General features: G+C 41.3%; 1 protein-coding gene across 8 annotated transcripts in view; it reads left to right on the forward strand.

Moving 5' to 3' along the window:
- The window catches only part of TRIP12 (thyroid hormone receptor interactor 12), a 152,351-nt gene that overhangs the window by 84,335 nt on the left and 43,626 nt on the right, over window positions 1–24,390 (forward strand). For 7 of the 8 annotated variants that reach the window (XR_013347117.1, XM_077826439.1, XM_077826438.1 and 4 more), the window contains 17 exons: window positions 885–1,033; window positions 3,305–3,340; window positions 3,438–3,533; window positions 7,055–7,147; window positions 7,340–7,501; window positions 10,102–10,170; window positions 10,273–10,438; window positions 15,584–15,701; window positions 15,856–16,012; window positions 16,920–17,073; window positions 17,761–17,989; window positions 18,819–18,937; window positions 20,129–20,336; window positions 21,460–21,560; window positions 21,815–21,989; window positions 22,584–22,725; window positions 23,827–24,018. Coding sequence is in view for 7 of the 8 variants with exons in the window: in XM_077826439.1 (XP_077682565.1) it covers window positions 885–1,033; window positions 3,305–3,340; window positions 3,438–3,533; window positions 7,055–7,147; window positions 7,340–7,501; window positions 10,102–10,170; window positions 10,273–10,438; window positions 15,584–15,701; window positions 15,856–16,012; window positions 16,920–17,073; window positions 17,761–17,989; window positions 18,819–18,937; window positions 20,129–20,336; window positions 21,460–21,560; window positions 21,815–21,989; window positions 22,584–22,725; window positions 23,827–24,018 (2,366 nt within the window). In the remaining variant the exon portion in view is untranslated. The remainder of the gene's footprint in view (window positions 1–884; window positions 1,034–3,304; window positions 3,341–3,437; window positions 3,534–7,054; window positions 7,148–7,339; window positions 7,502–10,101; window positions 10,171–10,272; window positions 10,439–15,583; window positions 15,702–15,855; window positions 16,013–16,919; window positions 17,074–17,760; window positions 17,990–18,818; window positions 18,938–20,128; window positions 20,337–21,459; window positions 21,561–21,814; window positions 21,990–22,583; window positions 22,726–23,826; window positions 24,019–24,390) is intronic. The other variant, XM_077826443.1, reaches the window with a different exon arrangement.

Raw genomic sequence — 24,390 nt, forward strand, 5'->3', positions numbered from 1 at the left:
GTGTAAGGATTTAAATGCAACTAATTTTTAAGATTAAATCCAGTGAATAATGTTAGATAGCATAAGGAACTCCAGCACACTAAAACTTAAGTTTCTTCCCTCCTTTACTCCATAGTTGTGGAACATTGGCTACAAGCATTTAACTTTATCTTCCTTTTAAGAAGCTACGTTTGGCTTAACTTTTTTTTTTAGTTTGGCTTATATATACTTCTTTAACAAGAAGTAACTTAATTGAATTGAAACAATGCTTATTTTAATTTTTATGGTTTTTGAAAAGCCATACTCAAGATTAGGTTTTGAAAACTGCTTTGCACATGGCATCCCTAATGCACAATGGTCAGATGGGCTTGAAATCATTTTAGAGGGATAATTGTTTGTTTGAGCACCTCTTTGAAACACAGGTCAGTGCTGTCCGCAGGGACTACTAAGGACCAAATTCTATCCTCTTCTTACCTCCAGTTCAGTATACCTACAATGCAGCAGGCTGGGATGTTTACCTAGCAGTCAAAAGAACTAGGAGGAGGACCAGGCCTGCAAGCACATCACAACCAACAAGGGGATGTCGTCTGCCAGCTAGAACAGAACACTACCCTAGTAGTATATGCTGCTTACTTCCTAAAGAAGTGGTATTTACCCCCCACCACCTTAGCCATCCTGTCTTATGCTAGGTAGATCGTTTTTGGTAATTTTAGCACAGTTGCTCCTGTATGCTCATTTCAGCTGCATGGCAAGGGAAGCTAAGAGCAGAATTTGACCCAAAAAAAAAAAAAATCTCTGAAGTCACAGAACACACAGAAAACAAACTTTCTGCTTGGTAAGATAAGTGATCACAGCATTAATTACCCTAAATATTTACAAGTATTAATAGATCTTTACTTTCCTAGGTTCTAAAGCCCAACAGCTTCTTCAGGGGCTCCAAGCCACTGATGAAAGTCAGCAGCTACAGGCAGTAATTGAGATGTGTCAGTTGTTGGTCATGGGGAATGAAGAAACATTAGGTGGATTTCCAGTCAAAAGTGTTGTACCAGCTTTGGTAAGGATCAAATTTGTTTATATATTTCTGTGTGAAACATAGTATTTAAACAGTATAGCAAAAGGATTCAACAGTAAAATAGAAGTACTCTTGAAACTTCTAAATTTAAGAGGTATTTGGTAGCCTCTGGTTCATCTGGACTCAGAAATAGCATTAAAGGCTTATGATACCAACAAAATATTTTCACTTTCAACAACTTCCTCTAATCAGACAATAGTTTAGTTAACAAACTACTAAACTCCTCTCCTCCAATTTTAGATCCCATGGCTTTTGCACACTTGCTAAATAGTAAAAGGAAAAAACACCCTATAGGTTAATTCTGTACTCCTACAGATTGCTTTGATAGCTCTGAGGCCCCTAACTGGAGTGTGAGCTGGCTGGAGAGAGAGAGAGAGAGGGCATTGTGTCCTTAAAGCAGGGTTCGGTGAGGGGCAATGACTTTATGTAGCCAGTGTGGTGAGTACCCTTTCTAGACTGGCTCATGGGAGTATTGATACATAGAAACTTCATAAAATTCCATGTATGGATTGCACTGCAGAGGACTAGAAATATAGAGGGTATACACACCCCGACCCCAATCATAAATACGTACTTTGACAGGCCACTTCAGCATTCTTCCTGAGTTCTAATATGTAGTCAGGTACACACAGACATGTCTGTGCAAATGGATAGCTTTCCATTTACATATTAGTACCCAGGAAGACTGCTGTGGTGCTCTGTCAAGGTGTATGTATGTATGTATGTATATGAGGTCTGCGTACCCTTTTTCATCCGGGGGGGGCTGTGCCTCCCTCCCCACACAACACATGACTTAAAAAAAAAAGTCTCCTTTTGGGGTTTATTATTCTAGTGCTTGTTGTACACACTTTGGCTTCCATAGATTCCTCACTAGTCTGCTAATACATCTCCCACCCATGTATGAGTGGTAACAGTCCTACCATCCTTCAGCCGCAGGGGTTCTCTACAGCCCTGTCACTAGGATCTATGAACTGTCCTTCCGGAAGTCCTTGATAGTTCCTGGCAATCTTGGGCCTTCTTACGTAGGCCCACTCAAATCTCTCTTGCTCTCCTGGAAGAAGCCTAGTGGCCACAATTGTTCTCCTTTAGGGCTCCCAGTAGAACACTCCATGCTGTCCTGTACATCTACAGCAGCCATGCCTATAAGCTATAAATGCCAAGCCCTCAGTGTATCAGCAGGTGATCCTTGTGGACTTCAAGTCCCATATTCCCTGGCATTAAATGGACTGTGGACCCATAACAGGTGTTAAGTTGCACCGTGCTCTGTTATAGCATGACTGCCATCTGTTACGATAGCATGTGGGAATTCCGGTAAAACTGGGTCTTATTGCACTAGGCACTGTATAGACAAGTAACAAAGGATATCCTTGCCCTAGAAAACTTTACAGGTATCTGGGTATCAAGACAGACTGCAACAAGTGGACACGAGTGGAAGTTAGATTGAGATGAATACAGTACCAATAAAATTACTTTAGAATGAAAGTAGAAGTCACAGCTCCTTGTTCTCTTAACCAAAGCCAGACAGGAGTGACTTGTGAGCAGTGTGAGAAAGGTAGAGGTCACAGAACTTTAAAAGTGGATATGTTGGCGGCTTTATGAATTTTGATGGCATCTTTCCTGTGCATGTGGGTGATATGGAAGAAAACAGAAGTGCTTGAGGAAGAACTTTCCATTGTAAACTTCTATTTCAGGTGTTTATCAAAGACTTAAAAAAAAATCACTCCTGATACCATCTGTTTTTAACGACACAGTCCGGAAGCAACATGTGGACAGAAATCTTAATCATGAGGATAAAAGGGCTGTGCATATGTGTGCGCATGAACACAACAAAAACAATGAACGTTCTTTACATTGACTACATTGCATGGTCAATGGGCTTTGTACATTTTGGGGTGGGGGGGGTGGACTCCTCTAAAGCCAATAACCTGTAATGTGTAATAGCAATCAAAAGCTGCTTCATCCATATGAGCAGAAATATTTTTAATGTGTATTTTAAAATTCTTCAGCTTTCTCTGCTGTAGAAAGTGTATTTCTCCTTTTAAATTGATTTTTGGATTCCTTTAACAATTTTCATTAAATGCTATAGGAGCTGTTGTGACAGCTTCAAAAAGATCCAGTGTTGCAAGTGAAACTAAACTGAAATGATCATAACAGGTTTTCAAATATTTGTAGAATGTAAGAAAAACAATATCCTTTTGGTAACTTGTACCAAATCAGAACTGTTTACTCATTTCCTAATCTTTTTCTTTATAGATAACATTGCTGCAGATGGAGCACAACTTTGATATTGTAAGTGACATAGATATGAGCTAATTGTCTTCCTGTGGACTTAAGTTTTTTTCCATCTAACTGTTTGGTTTTTTTGTTTTTGTTTTTTTTTTAATAGATGAACCATGCTTGTCGAGCCTTAACCTACATGATGGAAGCACTTCCCAGATCATCTGCTGTAGTGGTAGATGCAATTCCTGTCTTTTTGGAAAAGGTAGCAATAGTCATGTCCCTAAATAATTAAAATTAGTACACAAAACTTAAGGACAAACACTTACCTTTGAGTAATCCCCATAACTCTCCACCCATGCAAAAAAGTGCATTCTTTTTATTATTATAACCATTGTAATTAAGATAAAATGCATCAGAAGAAAAAAGCTAGCCTTCAGTGTTGTAAATTAGTACCTGGTTTACGGGAAACTCAAATTACATTTCCAAATGACACTGCAACGAAATCTATATATATTAATTTTTTATTTTGAGTTCTGACTAATTCAGTTCACCACCAATACTTCCTTTTTATGCTTACACATGAGCACACAGGTGTACAGTAAGGTATCTTCTAGAGAGCTCCTTGACTTACAGGTCTGTCTTGTAGGTTTGCTGACTCAATGGAAAAGAGTGGTGGCTCAGTCTTGGTTTTGGGGCTTCAGAAAGACGTTTAGTTTTGGACTGCATTCCAGCCTGCTGGTGGCTTTTGTTTTATGGATGTGGCTAGAAGTTTAGATGGCTTCATTTCAAACACATGCAAGCAACTTGCTGGTAATTGGTCACCTGGTGTGCTCCTAGCAAAAGGCATTCAGAGAGGGAAGTTAAATTGTACTTGAGAAGCCTAAAGTAAATTATGCCTGGGGAAATTCTGCTGGACTGCACACCCACAGACCCCCGCCCACCCGCAGAATGCCCATGCTTCCCTGTGGAAAACAGCAGGGAAGCAAAGGGAAGCTGTGGTGGGGGAGACGGGGAGAACGGGACTGTGGGTGCAGTTTATTTGGAGGGTGGGATTTCCTCCCAAACAGAGGCAAGGCATGGGGGGGCACACGGGGTTACTTGCCACTGCCCCCCTCTCATTTCTGCAAGCGCAGAGCTCCCCAGCTGAAGGAGGCTGCATCTCAGCTCAGCTGACTGCAGCTGAATGCCGTCTCCTGGATCCTAGTGCCAGTCATGCTCCCCTTCTGTGTGCTGGGAGCCTTATTGTTTTCTATGCAACAGTGAGTGCCCATGGTGGGGCTGGGTAGGAGGAAGGGAAGAGGCAGAGGGGAAGGGGAATGTGGGAGTGAAGGGAGGGGGATGGGGGTGAGGTTGTGGTGGGGAGCAGGAGCCCAGCATATGATGTCCCCTCAACAGCAGCTGGGGCTTCCTTGTCAAGCTTCCCCCTGCTCCCCCCACCGAGTCCCATCTCCTAGCACCCAGTCTGTTGTCGCGTTGCATTGCCCCGCCCCCTGACCAAGTCCCATTTCCCCAGCACCTGGACTCCCTTCCCCCCCCCACGCTTCCGAGCCCCTGGACATCCCCCACACCTGGCCCCCATTTCCCCAGCACCCGGACACCAACATGCACCCGAACACACATACACACACCTGCCGAGTCCCATCTCCCCAGCACCTGGACTTGACTACGTAGCGTGCAAGTCTTTTAGGTGAAACAATAACCTTTGTTTGTTAAAATTAATCACCTTGATCAATCAGTCCATCAGTCCTCATATAGATTGTGCCGATCACATGTCTTCCATTCTTCTCTTATCCTGGCCTTCCTTCTCCATGTGCAGCCATGCCTTTTTCACGATAAAATTTTCCCATCTCTTTGGAGGTCGGCTGAGTGGTTATTTCAGTTCCCGTGGATACCACTCGGCGACTGCTGCAGTCCATCGATTTGTCAGTGAGCCTAGCTGTATGCCCGACCCATCGCGTTTTACTGTACCTGCTTTTCAACAACAACGTCCTGCACTCCGCTCTCCTGTCTGATCACTTCACTGGGGATTCGGTCACGGATTGAAATGACCAGAGTTCTTCTTTCCATGGCCCTCTCCATGACCCACAGTTGTTGCTCCTCTATCTTTTTGTCTGTGCCCATGTTTCTCTGTTGTACAACACTGCCGGCAGTACTGTTGAGTTCAAGAGGTTGGCGTGTTTTCCTTGGAGGACATCCTTGATAGAACTGAATGCGTGCGCCTACCAGCTCTTTGTTCACGAGAGTTCACCTTCCTGATAGTGACATATGTTAATTTCTTGACCCAACTAGAAGAATTTGAACTATATGCCTATTTATTCTCCCTTGACTATTATTTGGTCTTTTGGCAAGGCGTCAGACCGCATACGTTTTGTTTTAGAGCAGTTTATTTTCAGTCCGAATTGGCTGCTTTTTGTGTTGAGCTCTCGCAGCATTTTCTGTAGTTTGATAGTGTTTTTGGCAATCAACACAATATCAGCCATGACTCTGAGGTGGTTTAATTGCTCTCTGTTGATGCTGATTGCACCCTTCTAGTTCATCTGCCTCATTACCATTTTCCGTCAGGCTGCGAAGAGTTTCGGTGAAACTGTCTCCTTGCTTCACACCTTTTTTTGACTGGCATGTGAAGGAGTGCCAAACAGTTGTGTGGGGTTTTTTGTTTTGTTTGGTTTTTTTTATATCCGTAGTGCAGTCAGAATTTGCTTCCTTTAGTAGTTTGATGTACTTGTGTCAATGCCGTGCTCTGCAAGAGCTTTCAGCACTGCATTGATCTCTAGATGGTCAAATGCTTTTTCCTAATTGACTAGGGCAATGCATAAAGGGAACTTGTATTCTCTTGAGCTCTCCAATCACTGGTTTATAATGAAGTTATGGTCCATTGTGACGAAATTCCTTCGAAAACCTGCCTGCTCTTTCGGCTGCTGTTTGTCCAGACTCTGAGAGTCTCACTTTTTGTTGTTGTTTTGGTGAACAGTTTGTAGGCATGCAAGAGACTGCATTATTGGACAATAGTTCTTTAGATCTTCACGATTGCCCTTCTTGTACAGCAAAATGTGTTGGACTCCTTCCAACTAGATGGTATCTTCTGCATTTCCAAGTAATGGCTAAATCTCTGAGCAAGGGTTTCCCAGAAGTCTTGGCCTCCAGCTCTAGTCATTTTGGTTGTCAGTTTTTTCCTGGAGCTTTTCCTTCCTTCCTTTGGTAAACTGCATGTCGAACTTTGCTGACTAGGACCTAGTATGTCCCACGAATAACACTTCAACAGTCCAAAGAGCACATACTCCTGGTTAAAATTAATACTGAGAGGAAATCTGCCAGGCAGACGTGTGAGGGCATGCACTTAAGTATTATGTTGCTGTTAGTGGATTCCTTAACCATATTTGTTGTTTCATTACAACATCCAACATTTTCTCCAGTTCCCAAAAACTTTTAAAGCAGTTTTGCCATAGAACAGGTTTTAGAGTCCATTTGCTTTAGGAAAGCCCCTAAATTCAAACTTGAGTTCCTGAAGTCTGTTTGAGGGAATAAAGTATTATGAAGCTAGTTGTGACTTGAGTTTTGTTTCTCTAATTCAATGTGGAAAGGTAAATATATCTTCAAACACTAAATATGTACTGTATTACCTACAATTTGTACTACAGAGAAATACTTCAGTTACATTAGAAGTACTTTTTTGTTAAGATGATGAAATTTCTGTAAGAATCCAATATGTAAGGTAGAGTGTTAACTCAAACTTAGCTGATATTCTTAACGGGTAATTCATTTAATTACTTTCTTTTGTTCTAGCTGCAAGTTATTCAGTGTATTGATGTGGCAGAGCAGGCACTGACTGCCCTGGAGATGTTATCACGCAGACATAGTAAAGCTATTCTGCAGGCAGTAAGTAATTTTCCATAATAGAAAGAAAAAGGATATTTGCTTGAAGTTTTTGTTTCCTCTTTTGATGGCTCCTACACCACAAACTGGGTGGTGCACAAGTTCTTCCCAAAGAGTAATTATAGCCCAGAAATTTCTGTCACTGTATTGCCACTGACAGAGAATACTTCTCTTTAACAGCTTTCTGTATTATAGGGTGGGTTGGCAGACTGTCTGCTGTATCTGGAGTTCTTCAGCATAAATGCCCAGAGGAATGCACTAGCTATTGCTGCCAACTGCTGCCAGAGCATCACACCTGATGAGTTTCACTTTGTTGCAGATTCTCTGCCACTGCTTACACAAAGGCTAACCCATCAGGTAAGAAGCCATTATAAAACATTGACTAGTCATTTTGACATGCTATGGAGGTATAAAGCTGCCTGTAGCTCTCTTAGTCTGAATTTTATACTTGTAATGTTTTGGGGCTCTTTCATCGTGTTGGCAAAGAGCAAGAAGGAACTGACAAAATGCTACTTAAAATAACAGGAAGGGTGCAAGTTTTAAAGGTTTGTTTTTAAAAATAAAAAAACAAAAAACCCTGAAAGATTGTAGATCGGTGTATTGCAAACTCTTATGGCTTGGCAGTTATGTAAACTGCCAGCAGAATCAATAAAATACTAGTATTTAAGTATGACATATTGTCTCAAGTCAGACTTAATAGATCCTGTCAATGGAGATGAGGAAAACTAGTTTAGGCACTCATCCATTGCAGACGGGCACTTTCAGACAACGTTTCTGAAGTTGCCACTTGCTACCTTTTTCCAGTCACATACGAAGTAGGATCCTAAAAGGGAATATGAAGCTGCACAATGGATAGTCTGTTTTGTGGGCAGTGGACTTAATTTTAAAAGTTCAGTTAGTTTCTTCAGTATTTCCGAGATCCGTGGTAGAAATTGGTGAATAGCTTTTACAAAGCTATCTATTCAGATTAATACATACTTACCCAACTATAAACCTGATTTCAGAAGCTTTTGTCTTTGAATGATTGTCCAGTCAAATTTAATTTTTGATGTGCATGCATGTAAAATCGGATTCTTTTGAACAGCAGTGTCTGTGGACCCATGCCTGCCCCCGAGTGTCCTATCTCTCCCTGTAGCTGAGGACGAAAAGGGCATGGCACCTGCAACCCATACTCATTTCCTTCTTACCAGCCATGGCTGCAAGAAAGAATTCTTTATATTCAGTGTTCCTTGCTCTTGGACAGTATTTAGCACATTTTCCCCCCATTTTTAGGACATTAATTTAAAGATTTTCTTTGCCAGCTGGCTTTAAAAGTTTCAGGACAGAGTAGTAATGATTCTCCTCTACAATGATCTCTCCCCTGTCTCCCTTGTTTCCAGTATTTTTGATACTGGTAAATTATCAAGCACTGAGTTCCCAAGTGTGACTTCCTGTTAAACATTGGCCAAGAAAAGTCCACCTTGACAGGTTGTAGCTCATTCCACTAGAGTTCAGGCAGCCTCTGTGGTCTGTTTGGGTAATTTCCCCATATCAGAGAGATGAAGAGCACTTACGTGGAGCTTGAGCCACTGATTATTGCCAGGTGTAAGATTCTGGGCTGCACCTTAGTTTTGATAGGCCTCCACTTATCCATGTCCTAGCTTCAGGGCAACTGCTTATTAATCAGCAAGAGTATAATCTGAGTTGATGATCACTTCAAGAGAGAACAGTCTACTGTTGACAGAAATTGTATGCAGATGTTGCATCCACACAGATTCCATGACCCACTCTCCATCCCTGCAGATAGCAGTCCTGCTTCAGTGGCATTTTTATTATCTAAGGAACTGGATATAGGTTGTGGCTGCTCTGCCCTTTAAGCCCTCTTGCTACAGGGAGCAAGAGGTGGGACAGGCATGGCCCCAGCTGATAGTGTTGTTCAAGAGAATCTGATCTTGTGCCCCATGAGTGGAATCTGTGTATAAAAACATCTTGAACCACAGTTTTGCTGTAAGGTAAGTAACATTCTTTCCAGTTGCTCTGACCTTGAGCTCTCTAGGTTTGTCAGCATGTTAACTCTACTGATTACTTTCTTAATGGGGAGGATCAGTGTGAGTTAGTCACTTTTTTAAAAAAGTCTTAAATCTTGTAGCGGTGAGGATTATAAGTGTGTATAATATGTGTGATTATGCTCAGTACTAAAACTTTTTATTGGGGTAATGGAATAATGTACATATTGGTAAGAGGCATCTATACTTGGCAAAACCAATAATAACTCGTGTCCTAGTATTGTGCATACTAATGTTAACCTTAAATTAATGATTTTGTACATGCTGTAAATATACACCAGGTTATTTTTAAGGTAGAAAAACTGGGGATGAGTTGCATGTAGGTGAGTGAACAAACAGTTTTTTTTGTGTGGGTAGTCATGAAGTTTGATTAAGCATAATTTCAGCAATTTGGTAAAAGGAGTTTGGAGAAGCTATATGTAGGAGCAACTTTTGAAGCAAAATTAGAAAAAAGACTAGAAAACAGTTAAAGGTTTTGGGAGAAGTTCCTTTTTTTCCCCCTGGGAAGCAGGATTGGCCTCATGCTGTGAGACTTCAGTCTTCTGTGGCATCTGTATATCCTGGCTGCTTACATTTTTAAACTTAGCATTAAGGCTGTTCTAGGTTTTCCACTTTGAGAAATTGTGTGAATATATTAAACTTGCGTTTTACGATCTAAAATGGAATAACTCTCAAGTTCAATTAATAGTCTTACAGGGCTGTGAGCCATACCAATATATCTGTTCGGGGAAGGTGATCTTGGCATAAAGAATTTGGGGGTTAGTTTATCACTTCCAGCTTGGAAGCTTCTAAAAGTAGGGTTTCGGTGATGGGTTTTCTAGGAGGAAGGGGACTTCATGCAGAATTCTATCTGATACAGGCTCTTGAATACCTTTCAATGTGAGTGGTTTTTGTTTTTTTTTTTTAAAATAGGACAAAAAGTCAGTAGAAAGCACTTGTCTCTGTTTTGCACGGCTGGTGGACAACTTCCAACATGAGGAGGTATGTAGTTTCTCTTGTACTTTTTTTAAAAGGTTTTAAATCCGTTAGAATTTTCTAAATTCTCTACTTTTCCTTTTTTTTTTTTTTTTCTTTTTCTTTAAGAATTTGCTTCAGCAGGTTGCCTCTAAGGATTTGCTCACAAATATTCAGCAACTCTTGGTAGTGACTCCTCCCATCCTGAGCTCAGGAATGTTCATCATGGTGGTGCGCATGTTTTCCTTAATGTGCTCCAATTGTCCTACGCTAGCAGTTCAACTTATGAAGCAAAGTAAGTGCATGTGTTCTTCCTGTACTTCCACTTTTTTTTTTGTCATGGTACTTTTATTAGAACAGGAAGCATAGTGTCCATAAATGTTACTGACTTTATTAAACACTCCATAATCTATAATATACCACACTTGCCTATAGAAATATGTGGAATAAGGAAAAAGCAATAGTGACACAATATTTGTACTGGGATATAAAGTTTGGTTCACAGTTAAATTAGATGGAGAATTTAATTCTTTTTATCTTTGGCTTTCAGCTGTTGCTGGAGGTTTAAACTAGTTTTGAGTCAATGCTAGTTATTGAAACTAATTCCATCACAACATTACTACAAGTAATTGTTCCAACTACGTTTAGTGGGTGGAGAAAGTGCATTATAGAAGCACTGTTTTTAAGAAATACTGTGAAAGAACGTGGGTGTCATTGTGCTGTTGTCTGCAGTTCTGGCTTAGGACATTCTTTCCCATGTGCTGATTGGCTTTTATTCCAACTTCCCCCTCCCCTTTCTAACATCAGCCTCAGTACTCTGCATGCTCCCCTCCTTCCTTCTCTGTCCCTATCCCCATCTCCTCATCAGTCTTCCTTCTCTTACATTCTTCCTGTTTAGATAAACCCCCTGTAAATTTTTTACTTTCTTTTTTTTTTTTTTTAAAAAAAAGACACTTCCAAACAGTCACTGTATGTTTTATATCCCTTTCCCTACCCTTTGCCTTCTACTAAGGGTATGTCTACACTTCGAAATTAGGTCGATATTATAGAAGTGAGTTTTTAGCAATCAATTTTATACAGTCGATTATGTCCACATTAAGTCGGCGGTTTGTCCTCACTACCGTGGCTAGATCGACTTACTGAGCGGTACACTGTGGGTAGCTATCCCACAGTTCCTGCAGTCTACGCCACCTATTGGAATTCTGGGTTAAGCTCCCAATGCCTGATGGGGCAAAAACATTGTCGCGGGTGGTTTTGGGTACATCGTCAGTCGCCTCTCCCTCCGTGACAGCAACAGCAGACAATCGTTTTGCACCTTTTTTCTGCTGAGACACCATACCACGTCAAGCATACAGCCTACTCAGCTCAGCTCACCGACCCCACCGCTGTTGTGTCCTGGGTGCTGCTGGCAGCAGACGGTGCTGTAGGACTGCTAGCCGTCGTCATACACGGCTTACGCTGCAGCTCTGCTCTGCTGCTATTGTCTCAATAGCAAATTTCTCCATGTTATCTGTCATGGGCTCCCGGGTATGTGTGTTCTTCCTTGGGAAACGTGCGCGGTGCTAACCATCGTCCTCCACCACTTCCACTGCAACTCTGCTCTCCTACAGACACCATACCACGGCAAGCATGGAGCCCGCTCAGATCACCACGGTAGTTATGAGCATTGTAAACACCTCATGCATTATCCAGCAGTATGTGCAGAACCAGAACCTGCAAAAGCAGGCAAAGAGGTGACGGCAGAGCAGTGATGAGAGTGATGAGGACATGGACAGAGACTTCTCTCAAAGTACGGGCCCCAGCAATTTGGACATTCTGGTGGCAGTGGGGCAGGCTCATGCCATGGAATACAGATTCTGGGCCTGGAAAACAAGCACAGACTGGTGGAACTACATAGTGTTGCAGGTCTGGGATGATTCCCAGTGGCTGCGAAACATCGGCATGCATAAGGGCACTTTCATGGAACTTTGTGACTTGCTTTCCCCTGCCCTGAAGCACAAGAATACCAAGATGAGAGCAGCCCTCACAGTTCACAAGCGAGTGGCATTAGCCCTCTGGAAGCTTGCAATGCCAAACAGCTACCGGTCAGTCGGGAATCAGTTTGGAGTAGGCAAATCTGCTGTGGGGGCTGCTGTGATCCAAGTAGCCAATGCAATCGTTGACCTTCTGTTATCAAGGGTAGTGACTCTGGGAAATGTGCAGGTCATAGTGGATGGCTTTGCTGCAATGGGATTCCCTACCTGTGCTGGGGTGATAGACAGAACGCATATCCCTGTCTTGGGACCGGGCCACCTTGACAGCCAGTAAGTAAACCGCAAGGGGTACTTTTCAGTGGTGCTGCAAGCACTGGTGGATCACAAGGGACGTTTCACCAACATCAGCGTGGGATGGCCGGGAAAGGTACACAACGCTCGCATCTTCAGGAACTCAGGTCTGTTTTGAACAGCTGCAGGAAGGGATGTACTTCCCAGACCTGAAAATAACTGTTGGGGATGTTGAAATGCCTATAGTTATCCTTGGGGACCCAGCCTACCACTTAATACCATGGTTCATGAAGCTGTACACAAGCACCCTGGACAGTAGTAAGGCGCGGTTCAACTATAGGCTGAGCAAGTGCAGAATGGTGGTAGAATGTGCCTGTGGACATTTAAAAGCGCGCTGGCGCTGTTTGCTGACTTGGTTAGACCTCAGCGAAACTAGTGTTCCCATTGTTATTGCTGCTTGCTGTGTGCTCCACAATGCCTATGAGAGTAAGGGGGAGACGTTTATGGCGGGGTGGGAGGTTGAGGCAAATCGCCTGGCTGCTGATTACATGCAGCCAGACACCAGGGTGATTAGAAGAGCACAGCAGGGCACGCTGCATATCAGAGAATCTTTGAAAACCGGTTTCATGACTGACCAGGCTATGGTGTGACAGTTCTGTTTGTTTCTCCTTGATGAAAACCCGCCCCCTGGGTTCACTCTACTTCCCTGTAAGCCAACCAACCTCTCCCCTTCGATCACTGCTTTCAGAGGCAATAAAGTCATTATTGTTTCAAAATCATGTATTCTTTATTAATTATCACACAAATGGGGGAATAACTGCCAAGGTAGCCTGGGAGGGGTGGGGGAGAAGGGAAGCACCGGGTGGGGTGGTGGATGAAGGGAGGAGGGAAGGACAAGGCCACACTGCACTTAAAAACTTCTTGAATGCCAGCCTTCTGTTGCTTGGGCAGTCCTCTGGGGTGGCGTGGTTGGGTGCCCAGAGCCTCCCCCAGCCCTGCGTTCTTGGCCGTCTGGGTGAACAAAGCTATGGAAATGGGGAGGAGGGCGGGCAGTTACACAGGGGCTGCAGGGGCGGTCTGTGCTCATGCTGCCTTTCCTGCAGCTCCACCAGACACCGGAGCATATCAGTTTGATTCCCCCAGTAGAATCAGCATCGCATCCTTCCTCCTCTCATCATGCTCCCGCAACCTCTCATCTTGCTCGTCCCTCCTGTCCTTGCATTCATTTTCTGCTTTCCTGGACTCTGCCATTGTTTGTCTCCATGCATTCTGCTGAGCTCTTTCAGTGCGGGAGGACGGCATGAGCTCAGAACATTTCATCATGAGTGCATTTTTTTTCCCGCCTTATCTGCAGTAGACTCTGGAACGGAGATGATAGGGGGAGCATTGAAACATTTGTAGCTGCGGGAGGGGAAAAAAAGGGAGAGTAACTTTTAAAAAGACACATTTTGGAGAACAATGAGTAGACTCTTTCACGGTGAATCAAGCTGTTAACGTTACCTAGCACATGTGCTGTCGGTAAAAGGTCGCATTTTGCCTCTTGTATTGAGGGCCTGCCGGTTTGGTGTGAGAGATCACACACTCAGGGCCGGGCAACAGAATTTGGCTTGCAGGCAGCCATGGTAAGCCACAGTCTTTCGGCTTCTTCAACCTTCATAACATGTGGGAATGGTTTCAAACAGCAGCATTCTTCTTTCCCATACCAAGCACCCATTGGGTTGGCCATTTAAAAGGAGGGGCTGCGGTTTTTGGGTTAACGTGCAGCACAAACGCAACTAAACCCCCCCAGCCTTCTCCCATTCTCTGGGATGATCACTTCACCCCTCCTCCCACCACGTGACTACTATCAGGGAAGATCCTTGCCAGCCAAACATGAACAGCTCAGTGTGAATGGCCCACACACACACACACCATGTGACTAAATGCGGGGATGATTTCTTTTCAGCCACAGGCAAACAGCCCAGCAGGAATGGCCACCTCTGAATGTCCCCTTTAATGTCCCTGTAGGATTTCCGCACCATCCCCAGACATATTAACAGACTTTTCCAGTAGCTGTACTGGCCGCGAATGCATCCCAAGTCTTCAGGGCAAATTAATCATTAAACACGCTTGCTTTTAAACCATATATTATATTTACAAAGGTACACTCACCAGAGGTGCCTTCTCCGGCTTCATGGTCCGGGAGCCCGCCTTGGGAGGGTTGGGAGGGGATTGGCTCCATGGTGATAAACAGTTCCTGGCTGTCAGGGGGAATGATTTTCTGCTTGCCTGTTGTGCGCTATCCTCCTCCTCCTCCTCATCTTCCTTGTCCCCAAAATCCTCATCCCTGTTGCGTGAGACTCCCCCTTGCAGGTGTCCACGGACAGGGGTGAGGTAGTGGTAGGGGCCTCCCTAGAATTGCATGCAGCTCATCATAGACGCGGCCTGGCTGGCGCTCTGACCCGGAGCAGCCATTTGCCTCTTTAGTTTTTTGGTAGGCTTGCCTGAGCTCCTTAATTTTCACACGGAACTACTGCGGGTCCCTGTTGTAGCCTCTGTCCATCATGCCCTTGGAGATTTTTTCCAAATAGATTGGCATTTTGTCTTTTGGAACGGAGTTCTGATAGCACGGATTATCTCCCCATACAGTGATCAGATCCAGTACCTCCTGTTCGCTCTGTGCTTCATGCTGGAGCTCTTTTGCGATTCTGGGACTCCATGGTCACCTCTGCTGATGAGCTCGCCATGCTGGCCAAACAGGAAATGAAATTGAAAAGTTACTGGACCTTTTCCTGTGTACCTAGCTAGCGCATCTGAGTTGAAAGCGCTGTCCAGAGCAGTCACAATGGAGCACTCTGGGATAGCTCCTGGAGGCCAATACCGTCAAATCGTGTCCACACTACCCCAAATTCGACCCAGCAATGTCTATTTCATCACTAATCACCTCATCATGGAGGAGTACAGAAATGGATTTTAAGAGCCTTTTAAGTCAACAAAAATGGCTTTGTTGTGTGGACGGGTGCAGGGTTAAATCGATCTAATGCTGTTAAATTCAACCTAAACTCGTAGTGTAGACTGGGGCTTAGACTGTAAACCCTTTAGGCCAGGAACTGTCTATTCTGTGCAGTGTCTGTCACATTAAGGCACTATCCTCTGACTCCGGGACAATACTGTACTATAAAACAATTGTTTTAAAGATATTGCAGAAACACTTCACTTCCTTCTTTGTGGAGCCTCAAATGGGAGTTGTCAAGAACAAATTGATCTTGTTCCACGAAGTCCTCAAGAACTTTATGAGCTTACTTCTCTTATATGGTAAGTCTTTTACACAGTCTTATTTTTCAAGTTTTGTTGACATACTAATTTCATGATTACTGAAATGAAGGCTAATAGTTTTCAAACTATTAATGCTGGTACATAAAAAAAAAAAAATTAGTGTTACCAAAAGTTGATTTGATGTTCTTTTCAGTGAACTGATGCCTTGCCTGCCTAAAGAAGGAATCTTTGCTGTTGATACTATGCTAAAGAAAGGAAATGCACAAAACACAGATGGGGCAATTTGGCAGTGGCGAGATGACAGGGGTCTGTGGCATCCCTACAACAGGATTGATAGCCGGATAATTGAGGTAGTATTTCAAGCATACATTTGAAGTATGTGCTTTGGTGTACGGGTTTGAATGTTGCTTCACTTCTCCATCCTTGTTCTAAAACTCTACATTGGCTAATATAAGTGCCAGCCTTATCACAGCTTCATACTTGAAATGTGAAACTAAATGCTTGATAATGCAGTATTTCTCTATTCCTTCAAAACTGGGTGAATTATTAAACATCTAGTCAGCTACTTGTATAATATGTTCATCAGAACCTTGCACTTTTGCACCTGTGATCTTAAGAGCGGTCTTACCTTGGGAATATCTCTTAACCTTGCTGTCCACAGAGCAGTCAGAGTACTCAAAATTTTCACTTCGGCTGGACCTAAAGGCCTCAACTGAGACCCTTATTTTGTACAGAGAGCTATTTAGTATACCCAAGGGTGGTGCAGACAGTGCCTTTTAGGATTTTGAGGTGAGGCACCCAAGCTCTCAATTTTCATTTGCCTTGGGATATGAATCCTGGGGTTGGATACAAATAAACTTTATCCAGAATGCACAAGGACATGATCAAATCATTGCAGAGTCTCAAAAGTTATCTCATCCCTACTGCTAACTACTGTTTATGGGAGTCATAGTTCCTTTATGGAGCAAGGGCAAGTAGGATGATTAAACCCTCATTTTTATATGGAAAAGTGCCTTCACTTCACTTCAAAGACTGTTTTCTGAAAGTTTTCTAACATGTTTATGTATCTGTCAGACAGAATTTCTAAGCAAGCTATCATTCAGCACACTGTAAAATGGAACATAGCACTCTAAACTTGTTTAAAATAAAAAAAAAGTTTCCCATTCCTTGTGGGACATGAGGTTATTTATAACATGGCCTCCTTACTTGTCAGTATTTCTATTTTTAAATTGCTTCATTTTGTGTTTTTGTTCTCAGGCAGCTCATCAGGTTGGGGAGGATGAGATAAGTCTGTCTACCCTGGGACGTGTTTATACTATTGACTTCAATTCTATGCAGCAAATCAATGAAGACACTGGAACAGCACGTGCCATTCAGAGAAAACCTAACCCCTTAGCCAATAGTAATACCAGTAAGTACTGCTTTTGAGTTATCCTGCATCTCTGGCTGTCTCTTATTTATACTATATTGCTCAGTGTGCTATCTGTTTCTCAGCTAATCAGAATTGTCTGTTTTTGAATTTGGAACTCGAAACTTTATTTTGATTACTTGAGTCAAGGCTACATTTAAGCCAGAGGTGAATTATTGACTAAAATGTCTTAAGTAAATCACAATATTAATTCTATGAACTGGAAGTGGTTCCAGAAATTTTTTTATCAGCTGCTGTGGGTAAGTTGGCAAACTTGAGGTTGGAATAGATTATTCTCCCCTGCCACTTTCTGGAGTATATACCATTTTCTTAGTGTGGGTAGTCTTATATGAGGATAGTAAACTTTCTTTAAACCTCTAAATTCTGAAGACTTGCTTTGTTTTACTCCTTTACCTCAAAAATTTATTGAGAAAGATCTGAGAAAGAAATATTGATGTGAACTCCAACAGTATCTTTCAAGAGTAGAATACTATGATGGATACCTTCTTATAAATGTTAGTTCCACCAAAAGTGTAATGTATCTTTAAAAACCAACTTTATTCTCTTGTCTTGAATTTAAATAGAGATTAAATTTACCACTTCAGTTTAAAAAAAACAAAGGCAAATGCCAGAGTAAAAGTGAAGTGAACTGCACAGTGACTCAGGTGTCCAATCTGTGTTCTTTTATAGGTGGACATTCAGAATTAAAGAAGGATGATGCTCGAGCACAGCTAATGAAAGAGGACCCAGAATTGGCTAAATCCTTTATTAAAACATTGTTTGGTGTTCTTTATGAAGTGTACAGCTCTTCCGCTGGACCTGCTGTTAGACACAAGTGCCTTAGAGCAATTCTTAGGATAATATATTTTGCTGACGCTGAACTTCTGAAGGATGTACTGAAAAATCATGCCGTTTCAAGGTGGGTTTCTTTGTGCTTGTGAACGAACCTTTTAAAAAAAAAGTTGGAAGAAAAAAAAGTGCTTGGGCATTAACCTTATTTCTCAAAAGTGCTGAGATGAGAACAAAGCAGTTCACATTGACCTGTGGGTGTTCAGCACTTCTGAAAATCAAACTCTGTCTAAATGTGCTTTTAGGAGCCCAACTGTAAGCAGTTTATTAAACATCTCAACCAAAGAATCCCTATGGATAGATGCTAGTTACTGATTATTATATAGTCAAATAGTGATGTCAAGCACTTCCTTAGTTTCTAAAACTAAAATATTGAGCCAACTTACCTACAAATTTAGGGACACATTAACTCTAGTATTCTGATGGTGCAAACTGTAAAAGAAGACCCTTATAGCAGAAGATGTATAAACTGTGTTGGTGGTAGCACAAAGCAGCCCCAACGTGGTACCCTAGGAATGTGTTTAGGGACCAGAGCAGCCTAATATGTGAGGGAGGCAATGCACTGAATTAGCAGCTCTTCCTGGAAATTAAACTTCTTCAGGGACCACTTCCTGCCTGTGGTATAAATCTTTTCTAATTCCCACCACTGCCAACATGCATGCATGTATGCACATGCCTGATTAAGCATAGGGATATAGCTGGTTAAGGGAATGTAAGTTATACCACCCTTTCCATCAGCTTTTTTAATATTTCTATGTAAAAATAAAAGGTGTGATACAGGGGTTTGCATTTGACTTTTCTACTAACTATATATTTAGAGGCTCTAACTTAATAAATAAGGTTTATTTTCAAAAGCTTTGAGAAATCAAACTTTTTAAAGCAGACGTTTTCTGTTCTAGTCATATTGCCTCCATGTTGTCAAGTCAAGACCTTAAGATAGTAGTTGGAGCCCTTCAGATGGCAGAGATCTTAATGCAAAAATTACCTGACATTTTTAGTGTTTACTTCAGAAGAGAAGGTAAATGTACTCTTTTTCATTATTTATTTACTCTTAATCTGAGGTAATAAGCAAAATTCTAATGTATGTTTCTTAGACAGATGAATTGAGAGCTTATGCTATTAAACTGTAAATTAGACCTCTACCATGTGCAGGAAATGGAGGTTACTATAAAAATAATATAAAGGGAAATCATGAAAATTTTTCTTTAGCCATATGACTGGGGAGAAGGTAATCAACCTTTTCTTGGTGTTAAATGCTTTTTTTTCTGAAAGTGCTAAAATTAACTTGAAAAAGACTTATTTGAAGCAAGCAGACTTATTTTTAGACTTTAAGAATACTTGTTGAAATTACATTGACTATGCTTTATTTGGTTATACCAAGTAATCATGTTTTTAAAAAGTCTGGATTTCCTGCCAATCCTGATGGTCTCTGCCATTCCTATTATATTTTGATACTGGTTTTCTTTTTGGATATCATAACTAGTACAGGTTTCAGAGTAACAGCTGTGTTAGTCTGTATCTGCAAAAAGAAAAGGAGTACTTGTGGCACCTTAGAGACTAACCAATTTATTGGAGCATAAGCTTCCATGAGCTACAGCTCACTTCATCGGATGCATACTGTGGAAAGTGTAGAAGATCCTATTATATACACACAAAGCATGAAAAAATACCTCCTCCCACCCTGCTGAATTGGAATTCATTTGCAAATTGGATACAATTAACTTAGGCTACCTTGCATAATGACTAAGCCACTCCCAGTCTCTATTCAAGCCTATTTCTCCTTGTTTTTTCCTACACCCCCTCCTCCTCCCCCAGATGTTCTTGTTAAAGCCTGGATTTGTGCTGGAAATGGCCCACCTTGATTATCATACACATTGTAAGGAGAGTGGTCACTTTGGATAAGCTATTACCAGCAGGAGAGTGGGGTGGGAGGAGGTATTGTTTCATGCTTTGTGTGTATATAATAAGATCTTCTACACTTTCCACAGTGTGCATCCGATGAAGTGAGCTGTATTGGTTAGTCTCTAAGGTGCCACAAGTACTCCTTTTCTTATAACTAGTACAATAACCATATATTTTCTATGAAGTTTAAGGGATACTTTCAAAATACTGTTGAATACAATCATTGGGTGAGGGGGTGCATATCAATATTTGCAAGAGTTGCATGTCTAAAGATTAGCATAAACACTTTGTTTTTAACTTTGGAAAGGGGTGATGCATCAAGTGAAAAATCTAGCAGAATCTGAGGCTTTGCTGACGAGCCCACCAAAAGCATGCACTAATGGATCAGGAACTCTGGGTACCACTACAACAATAAGCACTGGGACAGCCACCTCTGCCAGTAATGCAACTGCAGATTTGGGGTCTCCCAGCTTACAACACAGCCGGGAAGACTCTCTGGATCTGAGTCCACAGGGGTAAGTGTTCAATTTGTGTGTTTGTGTTTGAAAAAGGGCGTGATTCTGAGAGTCAGCAATGACCCATAACTCTGAGTGCGATGGTAGTTGTGTTGCTCAGAATCATTAAAGATCAGGCTGAAAGCTATTAATATTTTATGAACCCCTAAGGCAAGAACACTACACTGCTTTGTGATTATAGTCGGTAGTTAGGTAAACATCACACTGTGATCAGCAACACAATCAAAATTTTAAATCTTAGATTTATTTTTGTTCACATAACACATAATTTTTCATGATTAGATAATCAAGATCTCCTATTACCTGTGTATAGACAAAAGTAATATTCACTCAAGTTTCCTGTATTATTTTACCAACACTTCAAAAATCCTGGAAAAAGTGTTCTAGTGATTGACTTTGGCTGCTGCAGAAACAATGCACTTCAATTTAGTACTTCCATTAAGGAAGTAAAATTTCATAATGTTCAAGCTGTTGTTTGTCAATTTTCTTTATGTGTATTAAATGTGATTTAGCTACCTAATGATCTTGTTGTAAAGAGATGCAGCACACCCTAGCATTGCATAGTTAAGAGACCAGAAGATGCCGAAATCATGAGGGCTGCAGTCTCATTCTGTGGACAGTGTTGACCAGCTCTAAAGGAATGGTCGGTGCCATGTGTGGTACCTTTTTGAAGGTGGTTAGGAGGGAAAGAAACACAAAAAAGGGAATCCTTGTGAAAACACTTGCTTTTATACTTGGTGAAACTCGTAAATGTCTGATGGCAATAGACTATTTTATTTGTTTCCATTAATTTATTTTATTTAACTTTTAATATTAGAGGTTTAAATACGTTGGCACATTAAAATAGGAAAGGTGACTTAAGTCAGTCTGTTGTCTTAAGTCATAATGCCACCAAATAGACTTGGAAGTGCAATGTTTAAGTTCTTAGTCATTCAGAAACTGGGAATATTGATCCCAAATTAAGTGAATGGTAAGCTGCCATTCTGTGTGTGCCCAAAGATAGCAGTTAGATGTTTCATAGTTACATAATACTGAGATTTGGGTGGCTTTTTTTTTTTTTAAAGCACATCCCAATGAAGTATAAAGTAGATGTAATATGCTGCTTATTTTTAACTTTTGACAGCCGACTAAGTGATGTTTTAAAGAGAAAACGACTGCCAAAACGTGGGCCCAGAAGGCCAAAGTATTCACCTCCAAGAGATGATGACAAAGTAGACAATCAAGGTAAATTAGTTTTAGAATAGACTGCAAAGTAGTCCGTGAAGACTATTAGATAAATGAAAAGACACGCATTGTGCCTACTAATCACTTTTTAAAAACACAGCAATCTCTCAAATATTTAATGTATACTAAATACTTCTGACAGTATACCAGAGGATTCTTGGAAACTTGGGTGTATCAATGTTTTTTTTGTTTTTGTTTTTTTTTATTTTAATTCTATCCCATTCCTTTTCTCTCATTCTCCCTTCCCCCCCAAGCTAAAAGCCCTACAACTACTCAGTCTCCTAAATCTTCCTTCTTGGCAAGCTTGAATCCTAAAACTTGGGGGAGATTAAGCACACAGTCCAATAGCAACAACATTGAACCAGCACGCACAGCAGGAGTCAGTGGTCTTGCAAGGGCTGCCTCAAAGGACACCATATCCAACAACAGGTAATGTAATAAATTCTGTTCTAGGAAGTAAAATTCTGTTCAGTAAGGATTAAATCAAACTACTTTAAAACAGGGTTACTTGATGCCCTGAATTTCAGTAATTAGCCTCTTTGGTCAAACGCTGAGAGCGAGCAATGGAGTCCAGCGTGGGAGAGGAAAAAAATGAGACAGGGGAAGAGAATCTAGGGGGAAAAGTTGAGAGGTAGAGGAGAAGGCGAGGGAAAGGAAGCAGAGTAGAAATTGAAAGAGAATAGGTAGGAAAAAGGAATGCCTGGTGAGTGGAAAATTTAGACCTGGCGGGGAAAGAACTGTGATTATGGAGAAAATGGAAGCCATGGGAGAGCTTTCTAGCACCCCACTGGTTTGGCCTGGAGAGAAGGAGCATTTTATTGTGGTCCGAGATCGCATACATGGGAACTGATGCTCCTCATCTTCCAAGTATTACTTGCTTATCTGAAAACTTGTTCTGCTCGCTTGCGCGCGCGCTCTGTGTGTGTGTGTGTGTGTGTGTGTGTGTGTGTATACACACACTTAGTGTGCAAATGTTAAATGTGGCATGCATTGATCAGCTTGTTCTTGTATACTTTTTTGCAGAGAGAAAATTAAGGGTTGGATTAAGGAACAAGCCCATAAATTTGTGGAGCGTTATTTTAACTCTGAGAACATGGATGGAAGCAATCCTGCACTAAATGTATTACAGAGACTTTGCACTGCAACTGAACAACTCAACCTCCAGGTTAGAAATGGAAACTTGATTTGGAAGGGGTTTTGGAGGCAATGAAAATGATTAAGTGGGAAAAGAATAGCTATGCTTATAAGGAAGTATTTATTAGTTTCTCTAGATAGTGTCTCAAACGCCATCCTAGTTATGCTATCCAAGAGCCACCACCTTGTAACAAAGGAGTTTTAGTATGCAATTAAAGTTGCAGCAGTACTATTTGAGAAACTTAAATGTATCATACCAGCATGTAAAAACCTTACTTTTGTATAAGTTCTTCAGTGACTTAACTTTCATTTCCAATTCTTATTTTTTCCCCATTAGTGATTTTTCAAATAGCACTTTTTCAGTTATTAAAATTCCTATAATTAAATGGCTGTAAAGCACTATTACATTTCTCTCAGATCAATTTTGTTGAAAATCTCACAGTAGAATCTGTAGCTTGATTAGGACTTCAGAGGGATGAGTGCGAAAGCTTAGCATTTTCTTGACGAGGTAGTAGTACTCATTCATCCTGGCCAAATTTAGGATCCACTCAGAAATTAGATTCTAGTTTTAGAACAAAACAATTCCCTTGCTTTATATGTCTTGTATTTGTCTCCTCGACAGCCCTAAAAACAAGGCAGCTGTTACAGTTGAGATTCTTGTTGGAAAGTATGGCACAGGCTTCAAGTTAATTTAAAATACACACACGCTTAAACTGGAAACCGTGATCTACACAGCCTGGTGCGGGAAAACGTTATGGAATGCAGAACATTAAATATCTTACCTTTTTGTATTTTGCAAAACACACAACAGCACCTTGTATAACTTTTGTATTAGTGGCTCCTTTTCTAAATGGGACAAACTGCAATATTGTTACAAGTAACATCTAAGATTTCTCACTGCAATTATAGAAATTACTTTCCTGTGTTTTAAGTTCACTCACTTAGTACAGAATTGTCAGTGCTTTGCCTATAGTAAGCTACAGTTTTCAATCATTATTTCCCCTTTTGTATATGTCTTCCATGCAGCAGCAGGAAAATGTAAATAAAATCACTGTTTTGGGCAATACTAATTGTGGGTGTTGTGCTGTGGGTACTAAAGTACAGAACCTTACCCTAATATACTTTCTTTCAGGTGGATGGTGGAGCTGAGTGCCTTGTAGAAATCCGTAGCATAGTCTCTGAGTCTGATGTCTCCTCGTTTGAAATCCAGCATAGTGGGTTTGTTAAACAGCTGTTGCTTTACTTGACATCTAAAAGTGAAAAAGATGCTGTAAGCAGGGATGTCAGATTAAAAAGGTTCCTTCATGTGTTTTTTTCTTCTCCCGTAAGTTCAGTGTATTTTTCATTTTAGTGTTTTTATGTAGTGAGTAATATATATCTTCTTTATGATTGTTTGAGGTCCAGCAACCTCCCTACCTTCAGAGCATGAGAGTGCCTCATTGGCCTTTTACTAATATGACAACTTTAATCATTAATAAATAAAAAGACAAAACATGTGGCCTGCTTAAGTTCAGAGCTACTGTTGTTCCTCTCTGATACAGACTGTACTCACTGGGGAAGTACCATACAACAGGTGATAACATTTTCCAGAATGGTCAGTTGCCTCTTGGGAGACAGAGAGCCACTGGATAAGATGCACATAATGGAGACGGGGACGTTCAGGCAATAGCAATTGACTTTCTGTTCATTTCTCTTG

This window comes from Eretmochelys imbricata, chromosome 9 (assembly GCF_965152235.1).
Source record: "Eretmochelys imbricata isolate rEreImb1 chromosome 9, rEreImb1.hap1, whole genome shotgun sequence".
NCBI classification, from domain to species: Eukaryota; Metazoa; Chordata; order Testudines; family Cheloniidae; genus Eretmochelys; species Eretmochelys imbricata.